Source organism: Nicotiana attenuata, unplaced genomic scaffold (genome assembly GCF_001879085.1).
Source record: "Nicotiana attenuata strain UT unplaced genomic scaffold, NIATTr2, whole genome shotgun sequence".
NCBI lineage: Eukaryota > Viridiplantae > Streptophyta > Magnoliopsida > Solanales > Solanaceae > Nicotiana > Nicotiana attenuata.
The window spans coordinates 37,835-53,624 of NW_017674481.1; the positions used below are offsets into that span (position 1 = coordinate 37,835).

At 36.3% G+C, this 15,790-nt stretch overlaps 1 protein-coding gene across 1 annotated transcript; it reads right to left on the bottom strand.

Moving 5' to 3' along the window:
• Positions 1–7,101: 7,101 nt before the first annotated feature.
• LOC109218748 (COP9 signalosome complex subunit 5b-like) lies at positions 7,102–14,944 on the bottom strand. Its single transcript, XM_019383133.1, has 6 exons — positions 14,392–14,944; positions 12,385–12,666; positions 12,152–12,299; positions 11,949–12,031; positions 7,553–7,630; positions 7,102–7,430 (listed from the first exon to the last, which is right to left on the bottom strand). Exons 1-6 carry the CDS (start codon positions 14,812–14,814, stop codon positions 7,341–7,343), a joined length of 1,104 nt encoding a protein of 367 aa, XP_019238678.1. The 5' UTR covers positions 14,815–14,944; the 3' UTR covers positions 7,102–7,340.
• Between the last annotated feature and the right edge of the window lie 846 nt (positions 14,945–15,790).

Genomic DNA, 15,790 nt, shown 5'->3' on the forward strand with positions numbered 1-15,790 from the left:
TAAACTAAATGGCCGAGTAACAGAAAATTACATAAAGTCTTAATTCTCATAAATTAAACATGTAATTCATGGTATGATTGAAAAATAATACTCCCTGGACAATATAAGCAAACTAAACAGTAATATGACATACGTAATAATGCACATATTTTCATAGGTTCAAGGTTGGTCATTCATATCTTCTAGGTTGGTTAAAGCTTCGTGTTGAAAAGGTGTTACGAAACTTAGCTCAAAGTAATAATATAAAACAAGAAAATAGACAAGAATGTAGGGAACAAGAGAGAAGAGATTCTTATTTCTTCCATGTATTCAAGTGTGTACAATGTGATGCCAAAGCCCTCTATTTATAGGATGACATTAAGGTAATACAAACGGATTTCATGAACATGGTATTAATTATTGAGATCACAGGGGAAGATCATGAAAGAGGTTATAGAGTTATGGGAGTTACAACCATAATGGTGAAGAATAGTAGGAGGTTAATGGAGAAGAGTAATAGAAATAACTTCTTTAGAAGATATAAACATCCACTATAAAATATAATATTTCATGACGCAATTGATCCCCCATAAAGTCTATTCTATTAAAATATGCGTGACACAATCTCTTAACAAGCATATTATCTTGTATACTGAAAATGAAGATGTCATGTCATACAATTCATCATTGAAGACTGGAAATCTTTTATGATGACTCTTTGAACTCTCTTTTGTCCTTTGGATTTTCGCTACTCAAAGCATATGAAATCAACTAATTCAAATTCGCATCGCGTAAATGCAATGATTGATTGGTCGTTTTGAGCAATTTTGTCCGGTTCGGAAGTTTGAGGTCACGACTAGCTTCATATTATGTGTATCGATTTGAGTGCGTAGTCCGGGCGTGAGACCGAAAAACTTTTATGTGAAAATATGAAAAACATAGTAATTTCTAGAGTTAAAATTTGGTTTTTAATTGACTTTGATCAACATTTTGGTAAACGGACCCGGATCTGAGTTTCGACGATCCTGGGAGGTCTGCGGTAAAATATGGGACTTGGGCGTATGCCCGGAATTAAATTCCGAGGTCCCTAGCCTTAGAAAATAATTTTTGAAGAAAATTATTGTGCTGGTTTTTAAAGGAAATAAAGAAATGAATTAATGTTTGAACTCTTTGTTATTAGGCCCGTATTTTAGTTTCGGAGCCTGGTACAAGTTTGTTTAAGTCCTATCTATGAAATTTGGTGAGAATCGGAACTGATTTGACGTGATTTGGACGTCCGGTAGAAAAGTTAGAAAATCATGAGTTTTGAGGTTAAATTCATAGTTTTTGATGTTATTTTGATGATATGATCGCCGAGCATGTCCGTGTGATGTTTTTATACTTGCGTGCATGTTTGGTTTGGAGTCCCGAGGGCTAGGGTGAGTTTCGGATAGGTTTAGGCTATGTTGCGCTTGTTTTTGGATGCTTCATCGTCGTTTCTTCAAGCAAAAATAATACCATATTGAGCAAATGTGATCCAAATTCAGTTTTGTTTGAACCATTAGATCCGTATCAAAATTACGGAGCCATAGAAAAAAGAATCATCGAATATGAAGAAGTTATGCTCATTTTTGTGTCGGGAAAAATTGCTGGTTTCTGGTGTGTTCGCAAATGCGAACTTCTTCATCGCATTTGCGATGCCCAGCTATGAACATGGCTCTGATACCAACTTGTCACGACCCAAAATCCCTCCAAAGGGGGCGTGATGGCACCTAGTCTCTAAACTCGGTAAGCCTAACATTTACTGAAATAACATTAACATTTACTGACTTCAAATTAAATAACTCTCAATAAATTACAATTCCCAATACCGGTGGTACATGTCATAAGCCTTTCTAAGAGTAGTTATACAAAATAAATACAACATTGTTCCAGAACGAGAAGGAATAAATGGGACATAAATACAAACGAAGGTGACTCCGAGGCCCGCAAACGCAGCAACAGGTTACCGTGAGTCTCCACCGCGACGGCCCGCACAGCTACTATCGATTAATACCTAGATCTGTACACAAAAAAATGTATAGAAGTATAGTATGAGCACACCACGACGGTGCCCAGTAAGTATCAAGACTAACCTCGGTGGGGTAGTGACGAGGAACAGTCAAGACACCTACTGGTCAAATGAAATGAATAAGATGGGATAATAAAATATCGAGTTAAAGATAACGAGGTAATACCAACAGCAGAGAGAAATTGAAATACAAACAGTGGGAACAATAAAGGGAGAACGCGGGTAATAACTAACGATAACCAAGTAAATCAACACTGACATAACAGGAACATAGACAAGTAAGAATATTTTCAAATAAAGAAGGCAATGCTAACACAGCCAATCATATCATGACTAGTACACAATCCCGACCATCTCAACCCTCGATTTCTCATGTCATAATCTCAACTTCCGAACCTTCAGCACACATGGCACCTTGTGCCCGCATATTTTTCCATCTCACTTTTAACAACAAAATTCACATGCTATACATTACATAATGTCCGTACAAATGCACTCAAGATGTTCAAGAAGTCTCATTTACATAATATAAAGTAAATTACAATTTCTAGACTAATTAGGAAAAAAACAGCGAGAAAAATTGAAGTTGTTTAATATAATTAAATGCTAGCAGTATGAAGTAATACAGGATAATAAGAATAACAACAGCTATAGAAGAGATAAAATAATCACAGAAGGAATACAGCTAAATACAGAGATAACATCCGGGGATCTCTCAGTATCCCGAGGATCTCTTAGTATCCTCAATATGTGTGCTGGGGATCTCTTGGTATCCCGAGGATCTCTTGGTATCCTCAATATATGTGTTAGGGATCTCTTGGTATCCCGAGGATCTCCTAATATCCTCAATATATATGCTGGGGATCTCTTGGTATCTCAAGGATCTCTTAGTATTCTCAATATACGTGCTGGGAATCTCTTGGTATCCCGAGGATCTCCTAGTATCCTCAATATATGTGCTGGGGATCTCTTGGTATCCCGAGGATCTCCTAGTATCCTCAATACATGTGCTGGGGATCTCTTGGTATCCCGAGGATCTCTTAGTATCCTCAATATATATATGTCGGGGATCTCTTGGTATCCCGCACTACAATCCAAATCAATATAAATGTACATGTGCACGGCATCACCATTCGTGTTTTATCACCCTTTCTCAACCAAACAGTAGAAACAACAACATCCCGGCAAAGGAATCGATCAATATAAATAATAACATCCCGGCAAGGGAATCAACGATAGAAACAATAACATCCCGGCAAGGGAGTCAACAATAGAAACAATAACGTCCAGGCAAGGGAATCAACAATACATAATAAGGGTTACGGAAAAACCAAGAAGCACGATAACATCAACAAAACAACAAGACATAATAAGCTAGCTACACTGGTAACCACAACAATTGGACATGTAACATATTTGCACGAAGACATAGACGAACTCACAATCAAGAAGTATCAAAACAATAAGGAAGGCAATCACTTCAATTAAGGCAATTAAGGGTCAATGTAACACGTAAGAATTATAGGAAAGTTAACAACATCATATAAAGCATATAGAGGCAATTCAAGCAATTATTAAACCCAATCATAATAGGATACTTTCCACATAGTGGACATACGGACCTAAGAATCCTAGAGGCAAATTTCCCACAAATAAATCCGAGCACACGCTCGTCACCTCGTGTGCACGGACTACAATTAGCATAGAAGACTCAAATACTAAGGGGAAGTCCCCCACACAAGGTTAGGCAAGATACTTACCTCAATCCGGCCAATTCAATACTCAATTTAGCTTTTCCTTTACTAATTCATCAACATTCGGCTCAATCTAGCCAAAAATAACTTGAATACATCAAACAACGCAAGAGAAAACAATTTCAATTAACAAAACTATGATTCTTACACAATTTGCAAAAGTCAACTCCTCGGGCCCGCACCTCGGAACCCGACAAAATTTACAAAAATCGAACATTCATTCTGCTACGAGTTCACCCATACAAAAATTATCTAATTCCGATACCATTTGGTCATTTAAATCATCATTTTACATTTTTGAAAGATTTCACAATTTTCCCCAAATTTTTCTTTAGATTCTCATGAATTTGGTGTTAAATCTAAGATATAATCACAAAATATAGTTGAAAATTGATTAGAGACACTTACCCAATGATTTGGAGAAGTTTGGGTCTTTGGAAAATCGCCCATGGGTGTTTAAGGTTTGAGAAAATTGAAAAATGGGTGAAAATCTCGTCAAAAACCTCACTTCACAGGCCTCAAATGTCGCATTTGCGAACCCTTGCAAATTGCGAACAAAGCAGGGCTGGCAGAAGTCGCATTTGCGACAAAAAGTTCGCATTTGCGAACTGAGCATCGCAAATGCGATGAAGAAGTTCGCATTTGCGAACATACCAGAAACCAGCAATTTTTTCCGACACGAAAATGAGCATAACTTCCTCATACGATGTCCAAATTCGATGATTCTTTTTCCTATGGCTCCGTAATATCGATACGGATCTAATGGTTTAAACAAAAGAATTTTGATCCCATTTGCTCAATGTGGTATTATTTTTGCTTGAAGAAACAACGATGAAGCATCCAAAAACTAGCGCAACATAGCCTAAACCTATCTGAAACTCACCCAAGCCCTCGGGGCTCCAAAACAAACATGCACGCAAGTCTAAAACATCACACGGACATGCTCGGCGATCAAATCATCAAAATAACATCAAAAACTATGAATTTAACCTCAAAACTCGTGATTTTCTAACTTTTCTACCGGACATCCAAATCACGTCAAATCAGTTCCGATTCTCACCAAATTTCACAGATAGGACTTAAACAAACTTGTATCAGGCTCCGGAACCAAAATACCGGCCTAATAACAAAGAGTTCAAACATTAATTTATTTCTTTATTTCCTTTAAAAACCAGCACAACAATTTTCTTCAAAAACTATTTTCTAAGGCTAGGGACCTCGGAATTCAATTCCAGCTATACGCCCAAGTCCCATATTTTACCGCGGACCTCCCGGGATTGTCGGAACACAGATCCGGGTCCTCAATATATATGCTGGGGATCTCTTGGTATCCCGAGGATCTCTTAGTATCCTCGATATACGTGATGGGGATCTCTTGATATCCCGAGGATCTCCTAGTATCCTCAATATATGCGCTGGGGATCTCTTGGTATCCCGAGGATCTCTTAGTATCCTCAATACATGCGATGGGGATCTCTTGGTATCCCGAGGATCTCTTAGTATCCTCAATATATATGCCGGGGATCTCTTGGTATCCCGCACTACAGTCCAAATCAATATAAATGTACATGTGCACGGCATCACCTTTCGTGCATTATCACTCTTTCTCAAGCAAACAGTAGAAACAACAACATCCCGGCAAGGGAATCAATCAATAGAAACAATAACATCCCGCGAGGGAATCAACGATAGAAACAATAACATCCCGGCAAGGGAGTCAACAATAGAAACAATAACGTCCAGGCAAGGGAATCAACAATACATAATAAGGGTCACGGAAAAACCAAGAAGCATGATAACCTCAACAAAACAAGAAGACATAATAAGCGCGTGATAGCTACACCGGTAACCACAACAATTGGACATGTAACATATTTGCACGAAGTCATAGAGGAACTCACAATCAAGAAGTATCAAAACAATAAGGAAGGCAATCACTTCAATTAAGGCAATTATGGGTCAATGTAACACGTAAGAATTAGAGGAAAGTTAACAACATCATATAAAGCATTTAGAGGCAATTCAAGCAATTATTAAACCCAATCATAACAGGACACTTTCCACATACTGGACATAAGGACCTAAGAATCCTAGAGGCAAATTTTCCACAAATAAATCCGAGCACACACTCGTCACCTCGCGTGCACGGACTACAATTAGCATAGAAGACTCAATCCTAAGGGGAAGTCCCCCACACAAGGTTAGGCAAGATACTTAGTGGGCACCGCCGTGGTGTGCTCATACTACATTTCTGTATATTTTTTTGTGTACAGATCCAGGTATTGATCGATAGTAGCTGTGCGGGCCGTCGCGGTGGAGACTCACGGTAACCTGTTGCTGCGTTCGCAGGCCTCGGAGTCACCTTCGTTTGTATTTATGTCCCATTGATTCCTTCTCGTTCTGGAACATTGTTGTATTTATTTGGTATAACTACTCTTAGAAAGGCTTATGACTTGTACCACCGGTATTGGGAATTGTGATTTATTGAGAGTTATTTAATTTGAAGTTAGTAAATGTTAATATTATTTCAGTAAATATTAGTTTAGAGACTAGGTGCCATCACGACTCCTTTGGAGGAATTTTGGATCGTGACAGTAAATAGCCAACTAAAGGGAGCAAGACACTTCTTCTCCAAAGATGATCTTTATAACTGACGATCTCTAGCAAAAGTTTCTTTTTTTTTTTTTGGAGAAAAATTCCTAACCATTCTTTTAAAGCTTTCTTAGTTAAGTTTCCGTATTGTCCCTTGCTAAGTGAAAAGAGATTGCTACAATCTCACCACACCTCTTGTTCAAAACACTTTAATTTTATATTAAATACTCCATATGTTTTGTCCTCCTACTAAACAAATGATTAATATTTATTTCGAATAAGCGAGAAAAGGAAGCACACATATTCCAGCTTAGATTTAACGAATAACAAACCCTATAAAATTATGGCGAAAAAGAAGAAAGAAACGTACTCAATTCGAAAACCCACATCCTACTACTTACACTGGATTCAGGTCCTTGTAGATTTTGCTGCCTCCGGAAATTAACTTCATTATTTCTCAATAAACAGAAGTCACGGGAACTCGACCAAGTTAACAAATAATTAAGAACAAGGTGTTGTCAAAGAAACTCGTTGACGCACGATTGGTTACTATACATACAGTTCTTATGTAGAGATCAATCTAGCTCTTAACGGTCGTCTAAAGAGAACTCGAACTAAAAAAATAATGTCACTCTTAGAAAGTTTTACTAGAAATGGCAGTTCAGTAGTTAACGTGACCCCTTGTAGAGTCGGTTTTTCCTTAAGAGAACCAAACCAAGCATGTCGATCTACCAAATTTATAATTAGCAAAAGAGAAGGAGAAGAACTAGTGAAAGATTTGGCAAAATCTTCCATAACATTAAACTGCAATGGTCACTAAATCTCTAGAGTCAATCACCTTAAATTTTCACCTCTTTGGAGCTACATAAGAGCGGAGTCAAAGTTGTGTAGCAACGACTGCAAAAATATAAACCTAGAAGTTGCACCAAACAGATGTACATCCGGATTAATAGGATATAAACTTTTCAGGTTTCGATCATGGGCTCAGGACCGGAGGGTTCTTTCTGCGACTTGCCTGACTGACGAACACTATTAAAGAGAATGTCTTTGATAACCTGAAAGCCACAGATAAATACATCCGGAGTGTCAAGACATTTCTATCTACCAGTGGAAGTGTTCAAAGAATTCAAGCTATGAGAAATATATGTGACTAATATAAGAATAGAGCAGCATATACCTGCGACATTAAGCCATGAACTTGCTCGACAGTAATCTTAGCACTATCACGTGTAATCTTAGCAAGCTGAGATTCTTCCTGCAAAACAGAGGACCAACACATTTAGTTGCAACTCAGAAGACCGACACATTTAGTACCACTATAACGCAATGTTGTATTTTGCAATTCACAAAAGCATGCGTCTGAGGATCTAGATAAAGACAAGGTCACTCCATATAACCAAGCTCAATGGTGCAAAAGCAAATAGTAAGATACATGAAGTGAAACAATATGACACATCACCACCCGCCAAAATATAATTTTGGAAGTGGGAAAAATGGTTGGTTTTATGCGTTCAGGATCTACTTTCTATGGTACAAATATTGCATATATGAAGGGAAGTAGAGCGAACACATACACTGATTGAGAATCACTTCCCAAGGCATAAGACTGAATCCCAAATTAGTAATCACTAATCACAAAGCTTCCTCAAACAAAACCTCAAACCCCTTATGTAACAATGATATAGACACATGTTGGTATTATTCAGAGATATTCAATAAAGACGCCAGGTCCCTTTTTACACCTACTTCTGCTTCACAGGTCAGATATTTGGCAAGTGATTGTTTTCCACACGCTTAAACCAGTACAGTAAAAGATACCTTTTATTTCACAGGTCTACTCTATCAACCACACTCTACAAACAGAGGATCAAATCATTCAAAGGTAAAAATAGGATCAGTTTGGCATATCATCATAATGAACTAGTTTTCTCTTCGGGATGATATTTGAAATACATCAATCACACGAGTAGGAAACTTTTGCTCTGTCCACTATACTTTTTTTATATCTTCTGCTAAATAGTAAGAGAACTCTTTGTTCATAAACTCTTGGCCTTTTCCTAAGAGTTCAGCATACAAATTGCTGAGACTTGCATGAACCTAAACCATAATCAACTGTCAGCTAATCATAGTTCCACATTTGAATACACAACGTACCCTTCCTTTTTCTTCTCTGGTTACTTTCTCCAATTTTCTCTTTATAAGCACACGTTAGGTGCTCCAGTTTCTATTCATAACGAATATGGACATGGATGCGTTTTCTTGCATCATTCTTATCAAAGTATCAAAGTATGCCACCTTAGCAAGTGCATAATGGGTTTTGAGGTAATGGGCAAGCCAACCGTAAACATAATGGATGAGAAACAAATTTGACCTAATCAAGTTGGGAAGAACACAAAATCTTATTCAAATCATGATAGAACACTCGCCAAAATTGGGACCATAAGGCTAATCTTTTGTCCACTTGCCATCTTAAAAGTCTCGGGACGAATGAAGTTTCCTACCTATAGGGAAACATAAAAGCACATAGCCAACATGATAAGAAGGCGGCTTGATATGTTTCATCTTTTTTGTTTGACCCCACCCTAAGCTTGAAAAATGCAGCTTCTTCATCACTTGACCATTTAGTCGTCTCAGGAATAATTCTGTTAGGATTATGTGTCGACTTTAGGTGCGCGGATTTCTTTACCTTCCGTAATCGGGCAGATTTATATATTAAAGCTTTCTTGCACCAAAAACTTGTCCACTTGCTCAAGGAGACCTTTTGGTTAACGCCCGTACCTTCCTTAAGATGATGGAAAATAGCAAATAAGTACTCGAACATCGAGGAACAAATCTCATATGTTTTTCGTCTAAGCATGTAAGTTCCCTTGTCTCAGGTACCACTTCCTCATACGGAGAACCCACAATAGGTAAACCTCCAAGAATATGCAAGTCCCAAAGACAGATAGATAGCTCTCCAGCTGATGTAAGAAGTGTGTTCGTCTTGGGGCACCGAGCCTCACAAAATGCTTGCAAAATGTTCGAGTTTCGACCATAAGTGAAAAGCGAGGCATAGACAGCATCATAAAATTTTGTTTTAAGGTTTGTTGGCTTCTATCAAGTACATCATCAACCCATTCCCAATATCCTGGAATACTCCCCCTCGATTTTACCGTGTTTTCCCAACGCATTTCTCCTTCGATTACGCGACACCCTAAGTTTGGAAGGGTGCTAGCAATGTTTACGTGGCGATGGATTGGTGCTTGGAGAGACCACATCTTGGATAGTGGATTAGAAGTGGACTTGTGCTCAAATATCCAGTTTTCAGATGAAGCATGTTCCTCAAAGAAGGCCATGAGCCTGCATACCGGCCAACTTGTGGGGTGTGAATCGAAAATTTGGTTTGTTTTATGCCATCTTCAGTCTCAATTATGAGATATCTAAGTATGGAGGAAGCTGAGGTAGTCTCTTTTTGTACTTGAAAGGTGCCAATCTTTTTGAAACAAACTAATAAGGAAATAGCGCCAATCCTTTTGAAACAGAGGAAATATTAACTGGTAATTTGTTAACAATTAATATGTCAATTTAATTACATTAAGTAATGGATAATACAATTAGATAAGCAAGGAACAAAAAAGAATTGTGAAACAATAAAAACGTAAGACTTATAATTAGAATTATGATGAGAAAAGTCGTACATATACACATAACTAAAATCATAATAAACAAATAGTCATAAAAGAAGAATACTAAAAAAAAACCTTCAAGCAATAGAGTAAAATATACATACTAATTAAATTTTGCATGTAGGAAAGTTTAGTTAATAAATAGAACTCATAATTTCATAATGAAAAATACAAAAATATGAAGATATATATATATATATATATATATATATATATATATATATATATAAAACACAAATTAATAATTATTAAAAATATTGATAGGTTTTTAATGAAAATAATAAAAGGCTTCTCTCTTTATACTTTTGAAGAATTCAAAATTATAATTTAGTAAAAAAATATTACATTATTCAAATTTTCAGTAAAATACAAAATGAGAAAACTAATCAAATACTATAGTACAAAAGAATGTAAGAAAAGAGGGGGATAAAGATACTTTTATGATATTTATATTTTGAATTACTCCTTCCGTTTCAATTTTCAAATTAGATGAGGTACTTTTCTTTTTAGTCTGTTCCAAAATAAATGACACATTTCTAAATTTGAAAATAATTCAACTTTAAACTGTTCATTTTACCCATTTTACCCTTAATGAGAAGCTTTTATAACCACACAAATGTATGGCCCCACAAGGTTTTTACCTCTTAAGCTTTTAACACCACTAGTTTTAAAAGTCTTCTTCTTTTTCTTCTCCGTGTCGAGTCAAACTACCTCATCTAATTTGAAACGGAGAGAGTAATTCATAAATAAAAGACAAATAAATAACACTCAAGAAAATTATCGATAAATTTAGACAATGGAAGAATTCCGAACAGTATAACATAAGTTTAAAAAAAATTCCAGAGTAAGAAAATATATATCAATATTATATTAAAAGAGAAGTAATATCAAAATATTAAGCCAATTGACAAGTTAATAAAAAATCATATTAGTAAATGTATAGTACTACGTACTTGTTAATTTAATAATAATAATAATAATAATAAAGAATAAATAAGGAACAAACAATTTATTTGATTACTATATAATGTGTATCTTTTGCTTTTGTATAGATTTTGCTATATTTTTGTACACTACATTATATAATAAAATAACAACTAATATTTATTAAAATAATATGATATATTAGATTATAATTTAATATGATTAATATTCTGTCAAATTATCCGTGCATCGTGCGGGTCCTAACACTAGTTATCATAATGAACTAGTTCTCTTCGGGATGATATTTTGAACACATTAATCACACGAGTAGAAAACTTTTCCATTGTCCACTATACTTTTTTATATCTTCTGCTAAAGTAGTAAGAGAACTCTTTGTTCATCAACTGCTGGCCTTTTCACCTTTTCCTAAGAGGTCCACATACAAATGGCTGAGACTCGCATGAACCTAAACCAAAATCAACTGACACCTAATCATAGTTCCACATTTGAATACACAACATACCCTTCCTTTTTCTTCTCTCTGGTTACTTTCTCCAAGTTTCTCTTTATAAGCACACGTTATGTGTTCCAGTTTCTAAGTTATAGCAAACTCTCCATCAAGCATAAGAAGAAAAGAAAATGAATATAACAATCAAAGCAAATGAATATGTACTATTGGAGGCAGATTTATATTGAGTTCCCTTAAGCATATCCTGGCATATTTTTAGTTATAAGCCGTTTCATAGCCCAGCAAATTATGATCAAGAGGGCCTAATACGCCACACAGTTACAGAAATAGCCGCTCTGTAAGCACAAAATACTACTTGGGGTTTGATATCTTCGAATAGGAATCACATGCCAAAGAAATTCAAATCCAAAAGAGTAAAGAACTGCCAAACCAATATTCTCAAACAAAGTAAGAAATAGACATGTAATTTAAGGTATGAATTGCCAAGACTCAAGAGAACACAAAAAAGAAAATACCTCTTTCTTCCTTTGAGGGGGTGCCATTAAGGGGCCAAAACGTGAATGGGACAGTTGATTTTCAGCTTGCTCCAGCTTTTCAGCTGCATGATTTAATGGGGTCAACTAATTTCGAGGTGTTTCAAAAGTGGAAACTTATATCCAGCCATCAATTCATTCTGATAATAATAGAAAGTGGATATGTTAAGCGACAATAATATTACCAAGATCAGATATCTGTCCAGCAACATAGTCTCCATTTCCAAGCAAAGGAGAAGACGAAAGCGTGTTCACCCAATACTTGTTCCATAGTAGGTCCAAGAGATGGCAATCAAGAGAGGACTTGAAATACGTAATATCCAATGAATAATACTGCAAATTAAGAGAAAAATTGGTGAGCTAACAGTCAAAGGTTTAAACATATATTGAGTGCATGTGCCCATGCCAAAGAGGCAACCTGCTTGCAATGTACTCCAAAATCTTCAATTTTGTTCAACGGAATGGTCTGGTACTCTGAGATAGGATCATCTGGAGGCTTGTATCCTTCTGGATATGTTCGAAAGGCACCAATCTCAACTTTTCCAGCAGAAACAGTTCTTGTTGGATCAATAACAACTGCAAGAAAGGGCTCCTGATATTGCTGGTTAAGCATTTGTGTGGTAACATCAATGCCAGAGAGCCAGCATCCATAACCAGGATGAGAATGGTACCACCCAACCACATTTTCCAGCCGACCAGCCTATACCAAAAACTGAGTGAGAGAATGGTCTGAACAAACTACTGAAATAGACAAGCACCTTCCAATTAAGAAAATCAACTGAGACACAATATATAAATCCTATATACAAATGCACACACCCTAAGTTAAAGCAACTCAAAAAAATTTCTAGGTGCAGCAAGATTGAATTCCGTGACCAATGGAAGATTTTTGACCAGAAGCTCTAATAAACTGCAAAGTTACTAACTCCTGAAATAGACAGAGGTATTTATAAATATAAGTAGAAACTCCAAATAAATGCTTATAGAAAACACATATGAAGCAATAGATCAATCTGAAATAATTGACTTTTTGCTAATGATTCTCCAAAAAATGCATGTGAAAGGCAACCATGGCATATGAGCAAGAATCTGTGGTATGTCCCCAAGATTGGTAAACAACAGTTGCCACAGATACCGGATCAAAGACTTAAGAACTAATCAAGAGAGGCCACTCTATTCTCAAAATGACAAATTTTGGCTTAACGGCTTGTGTACTAACACGGTGATGGAAACCTACGCAATGTACTACAGACTAATAGCAGGCTATGACCAAAGAATCACTGAGGAGTGCCCTGAGATGCAATTCCGAAGCAACGGCATGAGCATGCTAACATGTAATTGGCGAGATTAAACTCTATTAACTTCAAATACCAAACAACAATCCATTTGTAGGAGCATCCTGATCTAGAATCAAATAGTGGCGTACACCTTTTTCTTTTATGACCATGGAGTCCACTCTTACGTAATAAGATCCATCACACAGAGATCACAATGAAAATTACAAATATAATGTAGGTTGATAAACAGAATAGAAATAATAGCATAACGACGAATTAATCCCTAATTTTTAAACCTGTAAAACATGATTTTCTTCTCCACTAAAAATATTTCCACTTACAGCTTGTTTAGATGGTTGTTATGTACCGTTTCATAATGTATCATATGGTATTATATTGTACTCTATCGTTTTGATGTATAGATAGATTGTATTGTTTGTTGTCGTTTCATAATGTCATGCACCAATAATATGAAGAATAAACTTGCAATACTATAAAGAAAAAGTTAAGTACAGGGTAAAACTAATATATAAAAAGATAGGGTAAAAGATAAAATAGGATTATTTAACAATAAGGAAGGGCAAGATGAGAGGAAAAAATAAGGTACCGACGCGACCACACCAAATCGGTCGTTTCATAAAGTGGTACTTTTCGTCCTTACGTAACAAAGATTTAACGATACGATACAATAAAATTTAAGTAACAATAAAAACAAATATTGTATTTAAAGTAACAATATGATACAATACATCGGGTAACAACCATCCAAACAAGCTGTTAATTTCACATGGAACAACTTCCATTAATAAGAGATTCTGTCAAAATGCCACACAACCCTTAAGGAAAAGCCTTAATTTAACCTTGAGAGTATTCTAGGTATCCTGAAATAAGGACATTTTGTTTTAGTTAATCTTTGGCGCACCCATGAGGCTCCTGTCATAGGTTCTCTACTATTATATACACATATTCAGCAAATTGTCCACTTCATTAATAAAACATCAATAGGAAAACAGAGAATTTTACATCAATCCAAGAAGCCCCCGAGACTAACTATGCATATATAGGAAACAAAGAAAAATAATATCATGACATGGTCAATTGGCTTCTGAACCAAATTACGTATTATTAAAAGTTAAAAAGGCACTAACCTGCTTGTTGGTCTGTGAATACTCGACCATATATTCATAGGCATCAGCTTGAGCATTAACCCTAGTTTCAGTGCCTTCAACGGGAAGGGCAAAAGCGTCCATGACAATAATCGCATCGCCATCAGTCTTACCCTGCATGAGTCCCATCACCTCAATCGTACCACCGGAACGCGCGTGAACGACCATCTTGAGTAGCGCGAGAGCAGAGATCTTCACGCGCTTAAAGAAGTGAGGGTCACTCGCCCACGGCTTCTCCCGCTGGAACTTCGTCTGTGCCGCCTCGTCGTAGTGGAATATGGCGTCAGACGCTGAATTTTCCGGTATCGAACCCGACGGCGCGTCCATTGTCACGATGTTGTTCTCTAACTCCCAGGTTTGCTGCGCCATCGCCGCCGAGGATGCGTACGAATTTAGAGGATCCATTGGAACTTCGAAAGTGCAATTGCAGAGCTCTTCTACACACTGATTTTATAAGTGAAAAATCGGGGAAGGGTTAATTTGAAGAAGTTCGGCAAAAGAGAAATTTAAGAAAAGCACTAAATAACCCTGTAATATCACTTCGTTGCAGATACATGCCTTATATAATAAAAGTATATACTTAATCTCCTTAATTTTTGAAAGTTATACACAAATAATAGTTTGACTATATTTCTATTTTACAAGGTGTTAAGTGTTTTGGTTAATGAGAAAATTAAAAAAATTATATCAATTCTATTAAGTTTAAAAGAGTTGTTATAAAGAAATTAAAGTATGGGAGATATGTGTTATATTGTGAACCGTAAGAGAGGTTAATGTTACAAAGTTAAACCTTAAGGCAGGTCGCTGAAATTATCTCTCATTATTATAATAATAAAGATATAATTCCACAACGCAATGAATAATGGGCTCTCCTTTCTATCCTTCTCCACTTGAATACTAGATTTTTATCTATAGCAGAATGGCATTACAAATCACGCGTTGCTCTCTTATTAGTAGGGTGGTTGTTGCTTTTCATCATCTAGATACGAATACTTTAAAAATAGCATAAAAGACCAACGCATGATAGATCGGAGAGAGGGACTCATTTGACTAATCAGTGGTCCATGAACCTACCTATGAATTAAAATACATGTCCTTGAAAATAGGAGATTGGTTGATCGGGCTTTCTCTTAGCCTCTTGTTTACCTTGAAAATGGTAATTACAATTAGATTTGATTTAATGGTTCTAAAAATACGTGATTTATTTTTATGTAAGTTGTTAGGCAGTAGATGTTAAGTGTGAGATTAGAAAATAAGATAAGAGCTTGAAGGTAATGTATTAAGCAAACCGAGAGACTGAGAATCGGGGCCTCGAGCTGGCTGATACGGGGCCTCGAGGTCGAGCTGGGTGTGAGGTTCTGAACATTCGATGGGGAACTAA